Below are 23477 nucleotides of genomic sequence, written 5' to 3'. Positions count from 1 at the left end.
CGCTTCTTTGATTTTAAAGCACATAACGTAAATAAACATAACATACGTAAAATTTAAAAATAATCATACATCAAGTTTGGGGCTTTTTGGTTTTACCTTATTAAGTAATTGTTATCAGGTAGTAATTGTTAATTTTGAAGTTTAACTTGATATAATGTCATTTTAACAGAACGTCAACGGTTTCTGGTAGACGTATCTGTTTTAAAAAAGTAAAGTGTTCTCGAATAGTTGAATTTAAATATTTTAAATATTTTTTTCTTTATTCTTTGTATTTTTTTGCTTCCGACGACGGAAAGAGATAACTTTCCGAAACGTTAAGCATTTTTTTTCTTTGTTAGGCAAATTTGTATTACTGTAAACATAACTTCTGATAAGCAGCGTCCGTTTAGGTTTAACGCAGAAGTGTTTACAAAAAATAACTATTTTATTTTGTAGAGTTTCTTGCAGTGCAGTGGCGAAATACCCATAAAGAATTTTTTTGGAGATATTGTATTAGGTTTTCCCATTCGGTCTTCAAGGATCAAACGAATGGCCGAAATTATATTCGGCCATCTTCAACAAGATCAAGGACTTTTGCACAATATTCTACACTAAGAACCATATTCAAGAACCATATTCAATCACCAAAGCTACCTTGTCATTATGATAATTGAAAATATTGCAAAATGTTTGTGGCAAGTTCGTTTTGCTCTTAAAAATTAACCAAGGCATGGGTTGTTATGAATTATAAAAAAAATATCCAGGAGACATGGTTCTGACTGAAAAATAATGTGTTAGGAAAATTTACTCACGAAATTATTGCACTGAGTGTTTTAAAGATAGAGTAAAAAACACTTCTTCAACTAACCCTGTACTAAAGTTTATAATAAAGTGAGTTTGCTAACTAAAGTTGATAGATTTATACAGGGTGACCCATCGAAAACGTTCCGCAAGGCATAACGGCCAAGGTATTCTTTTTTTCAAAAAATCCAAAAACACGTCAATTTTGTTTGTAAGGGGGACAACTTTTGCCCCAAAAATGATTGCGAAATCTTCAACCCTCTGAGCGGGGGTGTCATCCCCCAACTTTTTTCAAATGGGAAGGGGGGTCAAGTGGTTTGGTTTGGTTGCCAAGTTTATTTTTGCGCACAGGAAATTTGACTCGTTTGCACATCGTCATAAAAAACAATTTTCGTACCACGAATTAGGGACAAGATTTTTATCTGTATACTTATAGGATACCTAATCTGTGGTAATACACTCAAAATTAAAGTGTAATATTTTTTTGTTTACTTTAAGCCTTATTTTCATGATTTTTTTAACAAACTGTATATAAATCTATCAGCTTTAATTCATAAACTCATTTTTTATAAACTTTAGTATTTGGCTTATTATACAGGGTTAATTGAAGGGTTGTTATCCTAACTTTAAAACACCCTGTGCAAGAATTTGGTGACTAACTTTTCCTAAAAAAATATTTTTCGATCGGAACCATGTCTCTAGAGCCTTTTGTTTTTTGACTCATGTCATTACTTTATGATGTTGTATTTTAATATCCCGAGGTGGCTTGGAGGACTGTTGTTATAATGTCATATCGACACTGCTTAGAACTCTATTAAAATGTTAAAAAGTAACGATACAGGCTTGGTTTTAATAAATATTAGCAACACTAACAGAATTAAGGATATTAAAAAAAAAATAACTGTAATAACCAAGTGTACAAACAAACAAAAATCTTGTAAAAATACTCAATATTTTGTATTACCTCTCCGGCTGCTATAACGTCTGTAGATATGTCTGTAGACTCCGGCTGCTATATGTCTGTAGACATCGGTTCATACCGTTAATTAAGGTGCAAATATATTGTATTGAATAAATTTTAATAACGACAAAATTATAATGAAAGAAGCAACAGCCTCTAAAAGAAAAATAATAGAGGCTTTTTTAATTCAATCCAATAAAAATAAATGTATTGCTCATGCATCTGAATGTATGGCAATCGCTTCTTTGATTTTAAAGAACATAACGTAATAAACATAACATACGTAAAATTTAAAAATAATCATACAGAAAGTTTGGGGCTTTTTGGTTTTACAAGGGTTTTACCTTATTAAGTAATTGTTATCAGGTAGTAATTGTTAATTTTGAAGTTTAACTTGATATAATGTCATTTTAACAGAACGTCAACGGTTTCTGGTAGACGTATCTGTTTTAAAAAAGTAAAGTGTTCTCGAATAGTTGAATTTAAATATTTTAAATATTTGTTTCTTTATTCTTTGTATTTTTTTGCTTCCGACGACGGAAAGAGATAACTTTCCGAAACGTTAAGCATTTTTTTTCTTTGTAAGGCAAATTTGTATTACTGTAAACATAACTTCTGATAAGCAGCGTCCGTTTAGGTTTGCCAGAAGTGTTTACAAAAAATAACTATTTTATTTTGTAGAATTTCTTGCAGTGCAGTGGCGAAATACCCATAAAGAATTTTTTTGGAGATATTGTATTAGGTTTTCCCATTCGTCTTCAAGGATCAAACGAATGGCCGAAATTATATTCGGCCATCTTCAACAAGATCAAGGACTTTTGCACAATATTCTACACTAAGAACCATATTCAATCGTATACAACAATAATCACCAAAGCTACCTCGTCATTATGAATAATAACATCAAAAAGTAATGATAATTGAAAATGTTGCAAAATGTTTGTGGCAAGTTCGTTTTGCTCTTAAAAATTAACCAAGGCATGGGTTGTTATGAATTATAAAAAAAAATCCATGAGACATGGAAAAATAATGTGTTAGGAAAATTTACTCACGAAATTATTGCACTGAGTGTTTTAAAGATAGAGTAAAAAACACTTCTTCAACTAACCCTGTACTAAAGTTTATAATAAAGTGAGTTTACTAACTAAAGTTGATAGATTTATACAGGGTGGCCCATCGAAAACGTTCATAACGGCCAAGGTATTCTTTTTTTCAAAAAATGCAAAAACACGTCAATTTTGTTTGTAAGGGGGACAACTTTTGCCCCAAAAATGATTGCGAAATCTTCAACCCTCTGAGCGGGGGTGTCATCCCCCAACTTTTTTCAAATGGGAAGGGGGGTCCAGTGGCGCCGCAATAAAAAGAGCTTTCTATTCTCTATATTTCCCTGCCTCGTTTTTGAAAATCGGTCGAGTCGTTGACGAAATATGAAATATTGAAATTTGAAAAGTTTATTTAAACATTTATTAGAATAAATGATAAGGATAAATTCTTTCGGCCAATTTGAGGTTTTTTCTGATTATTTCTAGATGTTTACGTATTTTTTCACTTGCCACAAGGTTGAACGATCAGGTGCGGTAGTTGCTAGATAGCTGTTCTGTGACTTAAAGATCGCGCACACTATACCTACACGGACCAGTACGGACCAGCACAGCACAAACCTGCATCCTACATGACGTCGCACACTTTACCGCCACAGACCAGCAACATAAGCGAGACTTTCGAAAAAAGTACAGTTGTCAAGGCTCAACTACTAGAGCGTGCAACATAGAAGTATTGAAAATGAGTAGTTCAGAGGAAGAAATTATTACTTTAGCCATGTTGTGTGAAAAAGACGAGGAAGCTAAGAAAAAAAGAAGATTTTGGGTTCACCCTATAAATCAAAAGAGAAAGCAATATGGCGAATTTTATCATTTGTTTCCTGAATTAAAAAGATTCGAAGAAAAGTTTTTCCAATATTTTCGAATGTCACAAATCAAATTTGATTAGTTATTTTTTGCTATCTCCTCCCATATTGCATCTTTTCTTTCTTGGTCTCTATAAAATGCGTGGCTCGTATCCCACAGCTCTGGATACTTTTGTACCAGTAAAATAAGCTTTTCTTCATTCATATTTAAACGATTTAGAACAAAAATAAACGTAATCTAACCTACATCATGAGACTTGACCCAGCTAGCGTACTCGAAATACTGACAAACCCTTCAATATTTGCATGTTTGTGGAGGTGTGCTGGTTCGCCGGTGCTCACATTACGTCGGACCAGCACGACCAGGCATAAATATTGCTGGTCATATTTGTCCCTGACCGACACGACCTGTTTTGACGGTCGTGGCTTGTGGCGGTACGTGCTGGTGCTGGTCTAGTGTGCTCTACTCTATTAAATAACACGGTCACCTTCACCGGTAGATTCTACTGGTCTGCTCCGTATCGGACCGTGTAGGTATAGCGTGCGCGATCTTTTATGCGTTGAAGTTCTTCACAATATCAAGGCGTTTTCTTTCATGAGCTTTTCTGAAAGCCCGATACGTGATATTATCTGTCTACCGCACTTTAACATATTTGGTTTCTCATGTGTCTCCCTTGTAGAAACGTAATTTCATTTGGACGTGCTATATGGGAACTGACTTTACAATTCTTCTCCATTCCGTTCTATTGTGAGCTGCCTCTTCCCACTTATTCTGCTTGTTAATTCCCTTTAAGTTTTCGTGGAAAATATCCTTGAACCTTTTGAGTTGTCCACCCGGCCTCCTCTTACCGTCTATAAGCTCACCGTAAAGCAGAGATTTTGGTATGCGGTTTTCTTGCATTCTGCATACGTGACCAGCCCATCTTAAGCGGGACTTTGTAATCATGACTTTGAAAAGACATGAAAATACTCTCGCAGTTAGCTTTTTCAAGGACCGATACGTTTGAGACGCGATGGAACCATTTGATTCTTAAGAGTTGTCTAAGATGTCTCTGTTGCAACTTGTTTAATGCGTTCATGTGTCGGCGGTGAGGCACCCAGGTTTCGCTTCCATATAACATGGTGGGAATTATTATCGCTCGGTACACCGCAAGTTTCGTTTTTGTGCTCAAGTTGTGCACAAACTAGACCGTGCAAGTCGCTACCGTATAGCCGCTTTAACAAGTTATTATGTATAAATTTCATATCTGTCATATGACGAATCGTTTTTGGAATGAATAGAATTAATAGCGAATGATCAAATTTAAGGGAGGCTATTTCTCAAGAAGTGGAACTAAATTTGGGGGTTCAAGTGCATATGTGCACTTCTTTAGGAAACGCTACTGAACAAAACATCCAAATTTTCATGAATATGCCAACAGGATCGCCAACCTAAGACATTAAAACTATTTTTAACTAAATAACAGCCCAGTTTTATGCCTCCAAAACACTCTTTCATCGCCTCTCAAAAATATTTAACTATTTAATACCAAAAGTACTAAAGGCATAAGAGGATTCTATAAATTTTTTACGAACTTTCCTCAACCGGCCTCATAAATAATTTAGGCGCAGGGATCCCGTTGTGGCTTACAACCATAATTTCTTCTCCATTTGGGAGCCACGTGGGCGTTATAGGTTTAAGAATCAATTGCGGCTTTTACAATATCCATTATATAAATTTGAGGTTCTATTTTATTTTCCTTAGGGCTTTGTTTGGGATGAGCAAGACGTTTTTTACTTATTTTTTACTCACCTTTAAAGCCGTTAATTACAGGAGAATAGGAGTGTAGTTAGGAAAGGAATTTTAGTGGATAAAGTTTGGATAATAGGTTTTAAAAAAGTAGTATAGAATATCAGTTAGAATATCACTAAAAATTGAATTATGAGGAGACTTTTAGTTCATAAGTATTTTGAAAAATATTTCCTGAAAAGGGTTCGGTACCATTCATTATCTATACAACATTAGACACTATATTATTATAAACTTTTTTTCCGATTTAGCTGAAATTTTGAATACGCGTATAAGTAATTAAAAAAAATGAAGAAACACATTACTAAAAATTGTATTAATCAATAATAAATATGTAAAAAGTAAAAATAAATATGTAAAAATTAAAAAAAAACATTAAAAAAAAGTTGCCTTGACTAGGATTCGAACATGCCTTACTACGGCTCCAACGTCATAGCAGCGTAAAGTCCTAACGCTTTAATCACGCGGCCACCGAGGACTTGAAAGACTCTATGTCAAATTCTTACTTAAAAGATAATGTTTAGTGAAAGTTCTTTTTTATTTATAAAAATTTATTTAATTCTGATTTTAGTATTTGTTCTTATAGAGGCAACATAGATACATTATCTGTAAAAATTTCAACTGTCTAGCTATAACGGTTCATAAGATAGACCTTTGTGACAGTCGGACGGACAGCGAAGTCTTAGTAATAGGGTTCCCGTTTTTACTCTTTGGGTACGAAACCCTAACAAGAGATAAATATTGTACGTGTGCTTTTAGAAGGCTTTTTTATTATTCTAAATGATTTTTAAGGTGGTAATGTTGAAACTAAGCGTGAAAGTCACTCGAAAATTTTGGCATTTGGTCGCTACATTAAATTATAACAGCGGAAAAAAAAAATTGGCGCCAGGAGGGACGTATAGCCGCCCATACTAAAATATGTTAATAAAAAGTTGGTAGGCAGTTCTTTTAGTTTCAAAGTAAAGGAATTTTTCCAATTTTGGTCCGCGGTTATTTCCCCTATCCGCCACCTGGGGTCGCGTCCGATGGGAGTTTGGAGTTCTCCACACGGATTTTCTCAAAAACGGACTACGGAAACACGGAATATCTCAAAAACTGGGACTTTGATTTTGATGATATTACAAATTTTATTGCAAATATTATTCCTAATCTTTAATTGAACCGCATTTCGCTAGCTACTGTAATTTTGGAGTTTTTTTAAATTTTTAACCCCCTCTCCCATACCCCCTTACCAACCCCCCACCCCCACCAAAAACTAATGGCCAGATTCTCGAGTGCCTCAGTATTTTTGTGCCAAATTTTGTTAAAATCGGTTTAGCGGTTTTTGAGTTATCGTGTTACAGACAGACGGACAGACACCATGAAAATATTTTGTATTTAGGTCATTTATGACCCAAATAACTCATTTTGAGTGAAATTAAAAAACTTTTTTTGCCGATCTTAATAGCCTACCATACCTGTTAGTAAGGTCGGCTAAAAAGGGCCTCACTAGCCTCAAGATATGTAGGAATTCGGTAGAATAGGTATTATATTTTAGTATGGCCGTCAACTGTGTAAAAAGTTTTTTATAATTTTTTTAGCAGTTTAAAATGACACCCAAAGTTTAAAAGTAGCAGAGTAAATTAAAAATCATGGACAGGTTAACTGTGAAAAAAATTATCTCATGAAGACAGCATAACCTAGTCGCGAAAATTATTATTATAAACAGTGAAATTCGCTATCACATAGGGGAAAGGTCCCTATATTGAACCACTTAAGCAAATATGTTTTTTTAAAAAAATCTCTATGACCCAATTTATTCCAAAAAAATATATGCCATCATTAGAAAATGTCATAAGCGCATATTTGTTTTGAAACACCTTAAAAATCTATTTGGTTGGGAAAAAATAAAGAATAAAAATTTTAAGTCACTGGTCCAATTTGGGATCTTGGTTTCTTATTTTGAACCATAGGTTTACTAAATTGAACCATCCTAATTTCAAATTATTTAAGGAAAAATATTTATTAAAATAAAGACAACGTTCTATAGGAAGTTAAAGATATAAGTAGACAACAAACTTAATAACATATCTCAAAAAAAAAATTAGTATTATAGGATAATAACACACATAACATTGAACGAATCAGTTAGTCACTGTCAGAGTGATCAGATTCACAATTTATGCACCGATAAAAAATACTGTTTCGGCCATTAGTGCATTTCAAGTGAGCCCAATTTTTACATGAGGTGCATCGAATCCATTCTTCCCCTGGATTGGACTGTGAAAATGGATGTAGACAAACAATGCAAAGACTATCTTCATTGTCAGATTCACTTGACGATTCCTGTGGCTGAAGCAAAGGTCGGTGCCTTTTACGAGTCTTTTGCATTGACGCAGATGACTTTCCTTTGGTAGTTCCCTTTGCGGAGGAAAATACACTTCGAATAGTTTTAGAAGGAACCACCTTTTTACGTTGCTTCTTATGTAGTGCCATTAGAAGTGACTGTGCGTGTCTTTCGGCGCAAAACTGGCATAGGAGATATTTCGGACACAGATTTAAATTTTGGGAAGGATGTTGTGGAACATTCTGCTTCCACTGATTCTTCCAAGGTATAGGTAGATGGGATTTCCAAGGGGCTATTGACGCTAGTAGAAACTTCTTGCGCCACTGCTTGTGTTTTAGGTTCTATTTGGTCTTTTGGGGTATTTATGCAATCCATGTTATCACTGGGAAGACTAACAAACTCACTATCGTCAAAAACATTGGGATCTAAAGGCCATATGCCACATTTTGCAAAGCCGCTAACGGCATTTCCGACCGATGCTGCTTTAGCATACGCTTCTCCAAGTAGCCTTGATACTTGAAATTGTGTAATATTTTGGCTATGATTGGCACGAAGCCACTTATCAGCTGCTTGGTTGTAATATGAACTAAGGGGCTTAAAAAATTAAATATCACACGGTTGCATCCTATGTGTGGTGTGAGCTAGCATCATAATTATTCCATTCTCTCTAGCTAGAGTTATGGCTTCCAGACTTTTGGTGTGTGTTGTGTGACCGTCCATAATTAAAAGCACGTTTTTATTTTTCGACGGTTTTACGAAATTAATAAAATGCTTTAGCCATTTTACAAATAATTCGCTGGTTATCCATCCCGATTCCAAACAAGCAAATATTTTTCCTGGAGGTGCGCCTTCTTTGAGTTCATCTTTAAATCTGATGCGTCTGAAAATTAACATCGGTGGAATGTACATTCCAGTAGCATTAAAACAGCAAACGCACGTGGTATTTACGCCTCGTTCGCCACTTGTTAAAGATACTATTTGATGCTTGCCCATTCGTCCAATAATTTTCTGTGGTCTCTGGACTGTAGAAAGACCAGTCTCGTCGACATTATATATCTCCGATGGACCAAAGTTATGCTTATCAAAAAGAGCAGTAAGACAATCAAAAAAAGTTTAACTTGTTCTTTGGTAAACCCTAGAGCCCTGGCCGATGAAGTAGGTTCTGGCTGACGAAGCGATAACTCTTTGTGTCGCGACATAAAGCAATAATACCACTTCTTACCGGCTTGTCCATTCTTGAATCTATGTCGAATCCCATTTGCTTCAGCGACGTCGTAAGCCAGCTTTCTTAAATCACTACGGGTTATTCCAAACAGCCTCCGTTCAAGCTCCAGAAGATGTGTAACTATCTCCTTCTCTAATTCTGGTGGAAGATCTGCAGCACGACCAAATTTTTTTTCGCTTCCATGAACATTCTTATTCGTATCATCAATTCTTCGTTTCAGCGTTGTCTTTGGTACCTTATATCTCCTAGCTATTTCATTTAACCCGGCAGCACCATTCTGAAATGCGATTAACGCTTCATTCATATTTTGTTCACTCCATTTCCCATATTTTGCACATTCTGTCATATTAACTTGAAATAAAACACAGTTGCTTAATTTGGACCGGTCCGATATAAGAACCTTCTAACAGTTCAATTTAGGAAACTATAACCTTGAATAATATTTATAACTTCAAAAAGGTGTTGTTACAATTATCAGTTAAATTATATGACTAAACAATAGCTAATAGCCTGCTTAAACTGTATGTCCATTAAAAATGGAATATAAACTTACCAGTGTAATATTATGCCTTAGCGAAACTTATAACAATATTACATCAACCGGAGCAAAAACATGAAATATACGACTCTGTGGTTAATAAGAAAACTACTGACGGGCGCCTCCTTACTGGTGCTAAATAAGATGTAAGCTACAAATATCGGTCAACAGAGGCCGCTTTAGTCCGTTAATATAAAAAAAGTGGTGGTTCAATTTAGGATGCGGTCCAACTTAGGAGGCTTTCCCCTAATACGGCGAATAAAAATCACGTTCACATGTATACCTATGAATGCGAATTCACGCTTTAGCCCAATTCTTTTCTATCGACTATCGACTCCTATTCAATAGAAAATAAACTAAAAACAGTTTAATTAGACCAATCAAAAGCTTAAATAATCGTTCCTAAAAGTTAAAATTCACTTTTTGCAAAATAATTTACATTCTACTAATACTATAATCTTAAATTTATTCGTTTATCTGCATTTTAAATTTCCCACAAATTTCACACAAACTTCTCTAATTCAATTAAACTCTTTTATGCTCCTAAGAGACAATGTAAAGTTTTATTTTACAAAAAGGCATTTGGAATCGAGAAAATAATTAAAAAGTTTAGTTAGGAATTTTAAATTATACATCAGTTCTAATTTTATATCCACCAACACCATAAATTTTATTTTTCTGCAAATGTATGTAACACGTCCATCAATTAATTATTGTATTTCGACGAAAGACATGAATGAAACTGACATTGTGCCATTTTATTATATAGGGGAAAGTACATCGAATACTATAAAAGGGAATAGCGTGACAAGGCCACGTGTGCTGTTATTTTTAATGTCACTTTGTGGAATAATTATTACCCCTTTTTACATGCCATCGCGTATTTGGTTTTTAAATATCGGAATGCGTAGGCTTTTTTTGCGGAATGCTTTTTTAATTAATGGAAAAGAAAAAAAAACGCTTTAAGAAATTATCTGTATATACAGAGCATAGACTTAAAATAAAATATAGACTGAGCATCTCATTCATAAATAGCTGGAACATGCGGTCAGACAATATCTTGTTATTGTTGTGTTATTGTTTTAGGTTATAACGAGTGCGACACGAGCGATAGATAGGTTGTCTCTGTCGTAACGGTCGTTCCCTGACGACTCTGCCGAGAAACACAACACTGTCTTTGGTTTCTCAAGTACACCTGAACTTAATTTTTTATTTTAATGAAGCTATAATTAAATTAAAATATATCGTATTTAAACTTGTTTATATTTTATTAAGATTTAGGACAGGTTTTTTAAATAAAAGTTTAGAAAAAACGTCTTAGAGTCCAAAAAGGATAAAAATAATAAAATACACGTTATAGAAGAAATTTTATAATCGAAATTGATGTAATTTTTGAAATTAATAATAAATTATTAATTTTAGTCAAACATTTACAACCCCTAATATTAATCAAAACAGGATCTATTCCACAGATATAATAGAATCGCGAAAGGGAGAGAAAAAAATATGATTGTTGTAATTTTTTCTCTCTGGTTAAGTGGATGTCTTTTATGTATACTGTAAATTAGAGAAACATAAATCTGTTCCATTAAAGCAAGGAAGATGATAGGAAGTGGATAAAATGAAAACTACATTTATTTAACTCGGTACTGTCTTTATTATACCGGGTGCGTCCCAAAAGTGGCCTCATCCCCATAATTTTTATATTTTCAAATAAAAACAAGATTTAGCATGTTAGTATATGACATAAATTAGAATTGATTGACGTATTCATTGTTTTTGGGTCACTTCCTGTTTCACCGGAAATGACTATAACTTTTAATTTTTAAACGGCACCCTCGGTATATTTCTACTTTATTCGATAGAAAATGACACTCTGAATAGAATGACATATAATATGTCAACTTTTGACATTTTCGCATATGGTTTAATTGTAATTGTAACACGCGGTTCATAACGACAATTTGACTCGAAATACCAAGTGTGTGGTATCAATATATTCATAAAAATGCTTTGTCACCCTTGTTCCATTTGAAAAATTGGCATATGTATGATTAAAAAATCGATTTGTACATCTTTTAACCGGCCTAGACAAGACACGAAACCCATTAGACGATCAAAACTATTTTTCCAAGGCTCCTTGATTAAACCTTAGTGTTTTTAACAACACCATGGCACCCTGGATTGAAATTTAAAATACGATTTGTTTTTAAGCGACAATGTCAAAAGTTGACATATGATATGCCATTCTATTCAGAGTATCATTTTTTATCGAATAAAGTAGCAATATACCGAAGGTGCCTTTAAAAATCAAAAGATGTAATCATTTCCGTGAAACAGGAAGATACCAAAAACAATTGAATACGTCAATAAATCCTAATTTATGTCATATACCTACTAACATACAAATCTGTTTTTTTTATCTGAAAAAATAAAAAAGTTATAGGGGCGAGCCACTTTTGAGACGACCCGGTATATTAAAAAATATTGCTTCATAATGTAATATCATTTTAAAATTCTTGTATGTTATTTTAGATTCTCAAGATAATTTTAGAATAAACCGGAATATATTTTTAATAAAAGCATTATTAATTATTAACAGGGTTATAATTATGATTTTGTTACAATGTAAGTAAGTAAATAATGTAATGTAAGAGAAAAAATTCAGATTTTACATTTTACTAAAATATTATCTAAATAAGCGCCTTTCTACAACAACGCCACTTACTCCTAATGGGTATATTGAGAGTTGCCTACCGGTCGAAAGTTGTTTCAAGACTTAAATGGATTATTTAAGTCAAATTTCTTGCAAATTTGGCACTGACGAACCATATTTTATAGTTCTTGAACAGAAAAAGTCAATAAAATAAACAATTAAAGACTACAAGCTAAGAAAATGCGTTAATACAGCCGGGGATATAGCGGCAACAAAGCTTTACCGCACACGTGCGACGCGTACTACAAGGTAATAAATGAATGAATAGGCTCCCTCGCTTCTAATCGGTGTTGTCATATTGTAAAGAACTTATCCTTTTTAAACAGTATCCGACTTATAATTTAGTAGTATAAGGACTATTTAATACATCTATGGAATATTAAAACCTACTTTATTAAACTGTAGTATTAATATCTCAATATATGTGTATAACAAGAAAAAAAATATTGATAATATTAAAGACGTGACAACATAGGCTGGATGAGGAAGGCTCGGTCGACTGTACCCAGAAGTAAACATGTGTACAAAAAAGGTTGTTTGTCCGCGTTGAGATGTAAATAGTGTAGTCTATATTTTATTTTAAGTCTATGATACAGAGTAACTGAGTGTTCCGAAAAAACTTCATATTATGGGAAACCAATTGAGATTTTACTTAATTTTTCACAAAAAGTTGATCAATGAGTGAGAGAAATCTAAAATAATATTTTTCTCTGGTAGATCGAACTTCTCTACTATTTTACATCATAAAATATAAAAAAATAATGGGTGTTTCAAAAAACGTGTGCCATCTCTCATTTAAAGAGAAAATTATAAAAATTGAACAAATATTAAGACTTTAACACCCTGTAGCTTCGAAACTAAGCAGAATCAGACCTATGTTGATATGAACAATAAACCTAATTTTTACGCAAGGAATCTCCCCACGAAAGATCGCACATGTTTTTTGAAACACCCTGTACCCTGTAGAATAAAAAAATAAAAAAAATAATATTTGTTGAATAATTTTTGAATTTTCAAAAAATAAATAATAATTTTTTTCTGCTTTTTTTACTAGTAGCTATGTACCATCGTTTGTGATTAAAAGTGTCATACCCATCTGCAAAAATATTTGAGCATTAGTTGAAGATTTTTGAAATTATTTTATGTTATATATTTTAAAAATAATTAATAAATCTAAATTATAAATGAAGACTTGAAGTAAATAATGTTCTAAGTGCCAAAATTATTATTTCGAGAAAAACAAGATTTTTTGTTATATAACCAATGTATAAGAACAGGCTGTGTCTCTATTGAGCTTTTTTTTCAATACATTTTAATAGCCGTGGCACTTAGCGCTTTATACATATATGTTGTTAGTTATGGAACTTAGGACATTTTACAAATAAAACATGACAAACCGATTTTTTGGCACTTAGAACATTGTTTACTTCAAGTCTTCAAATATATATTTGTAAAATGAATATATGACCAAAAAATGATTGGCTATGATTGGAACTTCTTACTTCTAGAAAACTAATTCGAAGGAGTATTGAGTCGAAGATATAAGTGATTATAAGTTTTTATTTTTCATGGAAGGAAATCTGATATTAGTTTTCGATTTAATGCCCTTGGGACTTGCGACTCGAAAGTTATATTAAATTTCAAATTTAAATTGCTTTTTTAGAGACGAATTTAGATTAAATTAGAAAAATAATATTTTCAAAACATATATGTATATCGAAGTTATAGTAAATAACGTTTTTACTACGTTATAAGTACTGTTTTTGAAAAAAAAATATATTGGCAAACAAAAAAAGGAGATGTTTTAATTTCAGTCACAGCGAATTCTCTACCAGCTAGCCATTTCCGCTCGTTCTTTTAAATTCGTGTTTGTTTCACCTGCTACGGCTGCTACGCATATTCTAGTACCTACACGTGCTAGTTCTGAGAGCGTCATTCTCTTTCTTTTTTTTTAATGAAGTTTAAAAGAAGCTCGGGATCCAACTAAGATAGAAACGTTTAACGTTTGCTCAGCAATTAAAAGACCATACCATAAAGTGGTATACTGATGCTTCCAAAACCAAAGTAGGAACAGGGATAGGAGTATTTGGGCCGAATACTAAATACTAAGAACCAATAGGCACCTACCCCAGCTTCCTTCAGGTAGAAATCTACTGTGGTGAACCGATATTTTTGCAAAGAGGTATAAATAATTAAAAATAATTATTTACATCCAAGGTCAAGCTTTCTTTATAATCTACAAAGTCTAGTAAGTAAAAATTCTTCACAAGCTGAGAGAAAAAATCCCAGGAACCGTCGAACGTTGGCCTCATTTCGAGGTCAGTAAACAAAATTCCATATTAGAAAAAATGCTCCAATTAAAACGCACGTAGCCATCCTAAAAGTAGTGGCAAGATTTTGCATATAAATACGGGTCCAGAAGTTCAAAAAGGTAGCCTTTGGGCCAATATCAGTTGCAGCTCGTCGTAATGCCCAAATGTTGACCGGTTTTTATTTTTATTTTTTTTAACTTAATAAGTGAATATTCAATTCGGGACTAAACCAAACCAAACTTAACGTAGTAGATTTTTTAAGAGTAAATGAAAATATTCGGTCGGAACTTGGACAACTAATAAAAGTGTTTAATCGGGAAAAACATTATTAAATTTGGCGAGAAAAAAAATATTAAATTATTTTTGCCTGATTTCGTGCAGCGGGTAATATTAGCGGTTCAGATTCGGCGAGTGAAAAGAAAAAGTTGTGTTCAAAGTCTAACCAGCGCGCAGCGCGGCGCGTGTGTATAAGTTAAGGAAGGTCGATATTTAAATGCTTTTCGAGTATTGACCCTGAAAGCAGAAATGATACTTAGGTTAGGTTAGGTTAGGTTGCTGGGGTTTGGGATCATATTTGATCCCTCACTCGGAGGCCTTGGGCCCATTGCGATACCCCTGTATTGTTTTACCAAACCTTCCTCTCATTCTTTCTTTGCGTTAAAGCACTTCCAGCTCTTTGCAAAGTTCCCGATGTCGCTGATGTTGGCTTCTGCTGCTTCCTCTAGTCCCTCCAAAAAACCTTGCCCTAAAGTTTTAAAACGTCGGTATTCCAGTGCCGGACAGTGGCACAGCAGGTGCTCTATGGTTTCTTCTTCCTCTCCGCATTCTCTGCAGTAGTCGTCGTCCATGATGGAAACTTTCCATCTTACGAGGTTTACCCCCGTGAGACAGTTTCCAGTGACGACACCTACAATTATGCGTACTAGGTTCTTTTTGTGCTCTAGTAGTTGTTTTCGAGCTGTAGCGCAGTCCTCACGGTGTTGCCACATCTCTTGCTGCTTGGCTTTGATGGTAGTTCCTATAGCCTCCTTCAATGTGTTGATCGTCACAAGTGGTGGGTCATCTGCCACGGCCTCTCCCCTGGCCCCGTCTTTGGCGAGTCTGTCTGCTTCCTGATTGCCCACCACATTGCTGTGGCCTGGCACCAAGCACAGAGTAGCCCCGCCCCGACGCAGCCAGGACAGTCCTTCTCGGCAGAAATGATACTTAAAAGTAAGTGGTAGATGATAGACAAGTGTGTTATAAAAGTGACAGTATTTCTTTTTTTTTGAAACGAAACTATAAACTGAATGATCCAAGGACTTATGTAATAATACTTATGTAATAATACTTATGTAATAATACTTTTAATTTTATAAGTTTAATAAATATTTTAGGAACTATCGGGAAACCAGAAATAGACATCTTATCCGATAATCAAGCAGTCTTAAGAACGATCAACTCAGTAATCATCAATTCGAAGTTGGTCAAAGAAGGTTTAGAGAAGCTGAACAAATTTGGCAAAGAAAATAAAGTCCTCCTACTCGGGACACCAGTCCACCAAGGGATAGGAAATAACAAAAAAGCAAACGTCTAGCTAGAAAAGGAGTCTCTACTAACTGGACCAGACGTCCTGTTTTTCAAGTGGAAACCAACAAAAAAGCAGAACTCAAGAACCTGGAAGACTCCATACCTGGAATGGGAATCCTCCAATGGTCTAAGACACTCGAGGAAATTTCTCAGAACTTACAACCGAGAAAAAACAAAGATTTTCCTTGGCTTAAGTAAGAATAATCTTCCGATTGTCACGGCATTTTAACAGGACACTGTCTCCTCAATGAACACCTCAGTAGACTGAAGCTAAGAAACAATGGCGAATGCAAGTTCTGTGGAGAAAATGGAGAAACACCAGACCACCTCATCACTCACTGCGCCGCGCCGAGACGACAACCATTCGTACCATAATTTTTGGTACGACTGATATCGGAGATGGAGAACTAACTTCTGTAAACCCGTCACAAATACTGGCTTTTGATGATAATTCCTGAGACTGTATGACGAGTTATAACTCAAGGAAGGAGGACACATTAGTATTTTGCCCTAATAAATTTATACTCATATTGTTATAATTTATCATCAAGGTGTATTAAAAAGCATAATACCCGTAATACAAAACATTATTTTGAATTAAACCAACTGCAGAGAATTTTTATTTGATATTTAAGACAATTTCAAACGTGAAGATATAAATGTCTAGCAGGTGGATGAATAAAACAAAAAAAAAGCGTAGGTATGTTCATAAATATGAAAAAAATGTTTATTTGTCAGTTATGATTTATTACCCCGCAGTAACCGCGTATGAGCAGTAAAAGAACAGAGAGAAAGATATATTCCCTTTTGAAAAATACGAAACATTTTTTTGGAACTACTATAAACCCATATTTTTTCATACGTTTAAAATAATATCTATAAACAAAAAATATGTTCTGTGGGAGTTTTGCTTATTGATATGTAATTTATTCATTTTAATGATATATTTAATACACAGGATGTTCGCAAATGTTGTATTTTTTCAACTATCAAGGTTATAATTTTAGTTATTTTTTTTAATCGAAATAACTTTAATAAGTTTCTATAGACTAACTTTGGTATGTGATTTATAAATTTAATTTTTAATTTTTTTGTTATTTTTGTGTTTACTTTTTTCTCCATAATAATTTGATTTGTCAAAAAGGGACAAATTTTTGTGCAGAATTGTTTAGCAAGTGATAAAAAATTTGATGGAACTCAGTTTCAATTTCCAAAAAAAATAATCTTCAGTTTGCCCTTAGAAATGTTTTACAATACACAATAGAATTAAATGATAGAATCGCAATAAATGGTCTTAATTGTTTTAACTAATTAAATTAATTTTATCAATTTAATGAATGAATTAATCATTATTAATTTATCAATGTAGTTGACCTCAAACCGAAGGAGACTCATGTACCTGTACAAACAATGGTTATTAGGATATATTTGTCATGTTGTGTGAGTGGTTTCCTTGTACAATCATTTGTCATCAAAATCCTAAATTTTATGATGGTGGGACCAGGTCAAAGAGATGCGTTGTTAGATAGGAGACTAGCCTCTACTAGTCTCAACCTTGGGGCACCAGGAGTTAACCTATGTATTCTCGTCTCCCCTACTTCTACATGCGGGACTCTGTAGAAGTCGACCAACTAACCCTTGCAGTGTAGTTGACCTCAAACCGAAGGAGACTCATGTACTTGTACAAACAACGGTTATTAGGATATATTTGTCATGTTGTGTGAGTGGTTTCCTTGTACAATCATTTGTCACTCGTCGCGGCGCGTTGCTGCCAAGCTTGTTGCAAAAAACTGTTTACAAAGATAGTATACTTGCCAAGTACGCAAATATTGGCGTACTTGCCAAGTACACGAGTCCTCAGAATCCGCCTTAAGGAGAGACCAAGTTAAGGAAGTGAAGAAAATGTAGATAGATCCACCAGCCTCCACCACACGGGTACCTTAGCCGGAGACAAGCTCCTCGACTGCGAAGGGCACGGAGGGCTAAACCCCGACCGTGGAAGGGTGTATATCCTCGTAGGAGATAGATGCTCACTCCTTGTAGAATGAACATCTGTTGTCAGAGGAGAATGGGAAATACCCTGTCCTTCGAAAATTTAAAAATTACCAGCTGACCATCTTTGCTTGTTTCAACACATATACCTACCTAGGTAGGTACGCAAATTTCTATGCAAACGACGTAAGTCGACAGGCTGGGAATGAATAGGCTGTGCCAGATATTTATTTTGGAACTTATTTATGTTAATCATACCTTTCCACATCTTGGATGATTAATTCACTCTGTAAACAGGGATATACTCAGTAATAGAAATATATCTGCTAATGGGAGACTGTTTTGACATTATACCGTACCGAGGGCATATCTATCACAATCGACATTGTCGCAAATCATATAAATATTGATTTCTGATTAACAAGATACAACGCATAGTTTCCAAATACGCGGCTTGCTTTAGGCTGGTTTTATAAATGTTTTTATCGGTAATTTCTAACCAATACCCGACATTTCCTGAAATAGGATCAGGAATAACTGATATCGGTCCATTTTTCAGTTAAATGTTTATCTGGCGATCAAATATTTATCTAAAAGTTAATTAAATCAATTAGTACTTTAAAAAATCAGCGGTAAACAGTTTACATAAAAAGGACAATTTTTAATTGTAATTTATCGTTTTTTAATCAGAAATTTGTAAAAATTGTTTATATTTGATAAAACTATATGTTTATATACAGGTTGAGTCTTAAATAAGTGCAAATATTTTCAGGGGTGGTGTTTCTCTGCTTCAGAAACGTATATGAGGTTTTTTTGCAAAAAAGGTGTTGAAAATCGTGCATTTTCTTTTAAATCTTCCTGTATGTTAGGTTTTAGAACTGCCTGTTCACCGTAAATTTTTCCAATCTGTGATATTACTATGGTTACGGCTCTAAAAGGGATGCAGATTCAGGAAAGATCGGGTGGCTCTCAATTTTTCTCAAAAATAAATCAATTTTTTTTATTACATGAATAACTCGGTTATTTTAGACTTATTTGCAAAAAGGCAAAGAGCAAATATGTTTCATTTATCGAGATCTACCAGCCCTAAAAATATTTGCACTTCTTTCAGACTCACCCTGTATGTTTATTATTTTTAGATTTCTCTTCAGAATAGATCGACATGTGACGACACTCTATTTAATTCAATCTGTTTCTGGTCAAAGATAACTTATCAAGTGAAGGAGAACAGTCCAGGGTTGGCTTTAGGATCTCTGGCTCCTGTCTACGATTTTAGGGAGTGTAATGTCACAGATATTTTTTATACTCTACAGTCAGGTAAGATATAAAGCTATACAGGGTGTCCCAATATTCCGTGGACATATCCGTGGACTATGCACTACGTATTTTTGGAATTAAAATTAGTTCATTAGACATAATTTCAATTGTGATTCTCTTGGATATAGGTTTCTTTATTAAAAATTAAATGATTTCTGGGTGTTTTAAATCATTTATTTGTCGACATTTCGATTTTTCATGCAAATCTTTCTCAAGGCATCTCAGATGTTGTTTCGACAGTTGAATTCTTATATTGAATATAAGAGTATAATAACTAAGACAATAACATAACAATATAAGAATTCAAATATTTAAAACTTGAATTCGTGTAAAAAATAAATTCATGAATGCTTTTTTTATATTACCACTTTTTTTTCATCTTCAAAACTATGCATTTCCGTACCCATACTTTTTACAGGATTTTTTCCATATTTTTTATGGAGAATCACCTCCTAAAATTTAGCCATGCATTTTTTGAACACCCTGTATACATACTTCACGAGCTGTACCGAAACTGTATTCAAAACCTTCTCAAAGCTCCATTTATGTACCTATACCTAGTTAAAGTATTTTTGCAAAAGATTTTATATACTTCTTTAATTTTCTTCCTGTTTTTCAGAGAGTGAAATATTTAAACTCCGACGTCCCACAGCGAAAATAAAATACTGGACTGTGGCAACCGGCTTAATTTTAAATAGAACTTTGCACGGGAAAGAGCTTACTTTCAATGTGACCTGTAGCGTATCAACGACGAAGATCTTCGAATATACGAAATCTTTAAAGCTCAAAATCGTAGATCTGAATGATAATCTACCGGTTCCGGAAATGTTGGACGTTTTTGTCCGATTTCATGGAACGAAAATCAAAAAGGTAACCAAAATAATTTTTCTCAGAGGGAATTTTAATAGTATGTTGAAGAGACATGAATTCTCCACTTGGAATAATATACTGGATGTTCCATTTGAAATAAAAGAGCAACCTGTTTTTATGTGACCAAGGTTCAATATTAAGTTTGTCTTACCCTGTATAATTTTTCCGGTCTAATTTTAATTTGATATAAAATACAATAGTTGCTTTAACTACATATTATGCCATACCGGGTGAAATTCCAATATAAGTAGTGTTTATTGAAATTTAATATTTTTCTTTATTTTGGCTTTTCCCCAATTAAATATGGATTATATGCTTCTCTAATAAAAGTTAAATTAAAGAAGTCAATTAATATATAGGGTGTTCCATTACAAGAAAACATCACTTTGATATGTAACTTTTTTGGAGACACCCTATAGAACTCAGAATAAGAGACACTCCTGTAGAATTTAAAAATGCTTTTAATTAACCTACATATAGTCACAAAATATCATTTCAATACAAACTGTGGTTCTGATTGTAGCCATATACGTATTACTTTTTACAAATATACCCAGGGTTCCCTATTTAACCCCGTGTGCAATTTCTGTGCCGTAAGAAAAAGACATCATAACCCAGCTCCATATTAAAACTGCATAAGTCTATTTCACCCGGATATGGATTGAACTGCGATTGCGCCAAACTCCGATTGATTGTTGTTTTAGTTCTGTTTGGATTACTTTTTTATTTGTGCACGTAAAAGAGTGATTTTGTTTAGTTTATTGTTTCCAACTATTTTTTGATATTTTTCCAACTCCATGATAATGTGTTATAAATAATAAAAATATAAATAAAATTGAAGGTTAGGGGAAATGTCAGTCAACCACTTCCCTTTAAAAACATCGACCAATGAAAACTTCTTAAGGTGAGGCATGCTCAGTTAAATGAATATCCGGGTGAAATAGACTTATGCAGAATTCCATATTGTTCTTTCACTGTTTGGGCTTCACTTTTTGGGATTAGGCTGAGTATATTTGTAAAAAGTAATACGTATATGATTGTAGCCTCCGCATCGTATAACAGGTATATTTTCCAGAGATTTTTCATAATGTGAAGATGTGATCACTTTGTTCTTTGTTCTCAGCTTCGAATCAATACAATTTCAGAGTTTTAAAAATATAAATCTTCCTTCTTGATATTACAGTTGGGAGTTGGAACCTTTAGTGTTACACCAGCAAAATAAAACACTAAATCATCACAATACTTCAAAACACTTACAGTGTTTAAAAGTAAGGTGTTTTAGTGTATTTGTGTTGAATTAGTGTTTTCTTTTCCTCTTCCTTATTAATCTGGATGTTACCTTATTATCATTAATTTTTGTTAATATTTCTTTATTTCATAAAAGGATATAAGAATTATATCACTGTAGCTACGCTCTTAATCCACATAAAAAGAATAACTAGGAAAATAAACAGGAAAGCTAATAAAACCAACATATACCTAAATAATTTCATAAACAGAAAAACCTATAAAATATTACTCTATGTAAATAACTTAAATATATTTGCAAAATAAGATACATACTCTCAACCTTGGATTTTTCTTAGAATAAAACTCTCCTGTAGGCGAACTAGAGATTGAGACCAGGAGAAAAAATGTCAATAAAACAAAATCCACGTAGGAATTTTCTTATATTTTTGCATTTATATTTTCAGGGAGAAACTGTGGTCCAGGATCTTGTTTTTCTTGATGAAGATGATCATGACGTAAACATTTATAGGTTCTTTATACCGAACAAAACCATTTCGGAATATTTTGAGCCTGACTGTATGGTAGATCACAGGAAAAGGACAAAAATAATTTGCTGTAAGTAAATAAGTGTATATATAAGGGTGGTCCGAATTATATTTGTGAAACTTTAAAAAGAAAAAAGTATGTAAAAAGGGTCGTATACATTTCTAATAATTAGTCCTAAAATGCGTAAAAAACGCTACAAGTAATACCGGGATCCCATTAGTCAACACGCCACGCCACGCCATGCCATGCCACCCCATGCCACACCACGTCATGAAGATCTGTGCGTATGTTTTTCGATTTAATTACATGTTTTGCGTACACACTAGCCATCCCACGCCATCATACGTGTGTCGTTTATCCCAGATATCATGTATACACTATTTCCCACGTGGGCTGACGTGGGATAGTGTAGCGTCGCGTGGCGTATGGCCTAACGGGGTCCCGGCTTAAGGATGATTCACGGTACACCGGACCGTACCCGAGCCGGGCACGTTCCGTAAAGTAGACACCGAGCCACGTCCGGGCCTTCAATATATGCAACACCGAGTGGACAACGGGGATCATGTCCGTGCTGATTATATTCTAGAAAACAGTGTTGCCGCAGTGGTACATTTGTACCAAATTTGATACTTTTAATTCTATTTGGTACAGTACGTGGTACTACATTTTCAAATCCAGGATGATTCGGTACAATAATTATTTCCCGCGCACCGAAAATGAATAGATATTTAATAATTATCGTCGTTGATATTGCATTAAACGCGCTTACCGATACCATTCGGAGACAATCCGCATTAATTAACGACGTATTATAAACGTTGTAATGTCTATAGGGTTGCCTATATTAAATAACCCGAAGAAAAAACTTAAAAATTTGCTGTTTCTAACATGCTTCTATATTTGCGTTTTTTTTTTAATAAAATTTAAGCTTTCCAAGTATCGTGTGCAGTATTAGAATTACTTACATTTCTTCAACCTATACATACTTATAATTGGGTTTTCTGAATTTCTATTTCATGTTTTTCGTCTCGATTTGTGTCTTTCTCCAGGAAGTTTTTTTATGTAGAAATTTATGAAGAAATTCACAACGACCAAACCGGTTAAAGTCATTTGCAGATGTATTTTGTTGTGCTTTAAAAAATTGTACCAAAGTGATACATTTTTAGTTTATAATGTGGTACGCGCTAAAAGTTGGGTGCGGCAACACTGCTAGAAAACAGTCGCTATAGGCCCGTAGACGAACGAAGTATTTAGCCGCGGCGGCTCATTTATGTTTGCCGCAACGGGGCCGGAACGTAGCGGATCCGAGGAAAAATGTACACCGACGTTTCTTGGACGGGGCACGGACGCGTTCCGGCGAAGCTCGGACCGTGCTCGGCTTAGCATGAATGTATAAGTAT

The 23477-nt window shown here is 34.1% G+C and overlaps 1 protein-coding gene across 2 annotated transcripts in view; it reads left to right on the top strand.

Moving 5' to 3' along the window:
* The window catches only part of LOC115884423 (proto-oncogene tyrosine-protein kinase receptor Ret-like), a 94284-nt gene that overhangs the window by 52560 nt on the left and 18247 nt on the right, over positions 1 to 23477 (top strand). For both annotated transcript variants that reach the window (XM_030902988.1, XM_030902989.1), the window contains exons 4-6: positions 19254 to 19431; positions 20051 to 20301; positions 21996 to 22146. In XM_030902988.1, the coding sequence (XP_030758848.1) occupies positions 19254 to 19431; positions 20051 to 20301; positions 21996 to 22146 (580 nt within the window). The remainder of the gene's footprint in view (positions 1 to 19253; positions 19432 to 20050; positions 20302 to 21995; positions 22147 to 23477) is intronic.

This window comes from Sitophilus oryzae, unplaced genomic scaffold (assembly GCF_002938485.1).
Source record: "Sitophilus oryzae breed Bouriz unplaced genomic scaffold, Soryzae_2.0 scaffold_249_pilon_pilon, whole genome shotgun sequence".
Taxonomy (NCBI): domain Eukaryota; kingdom Metazoa; phylum Arthropoda; class Insecta; order Coleoptera; family Curculionidae; genus Sitophilus; species Sitophilus oryzae.
This window is presented reverse-complemented; position numbering and strand designations above follow the sequence as displayed.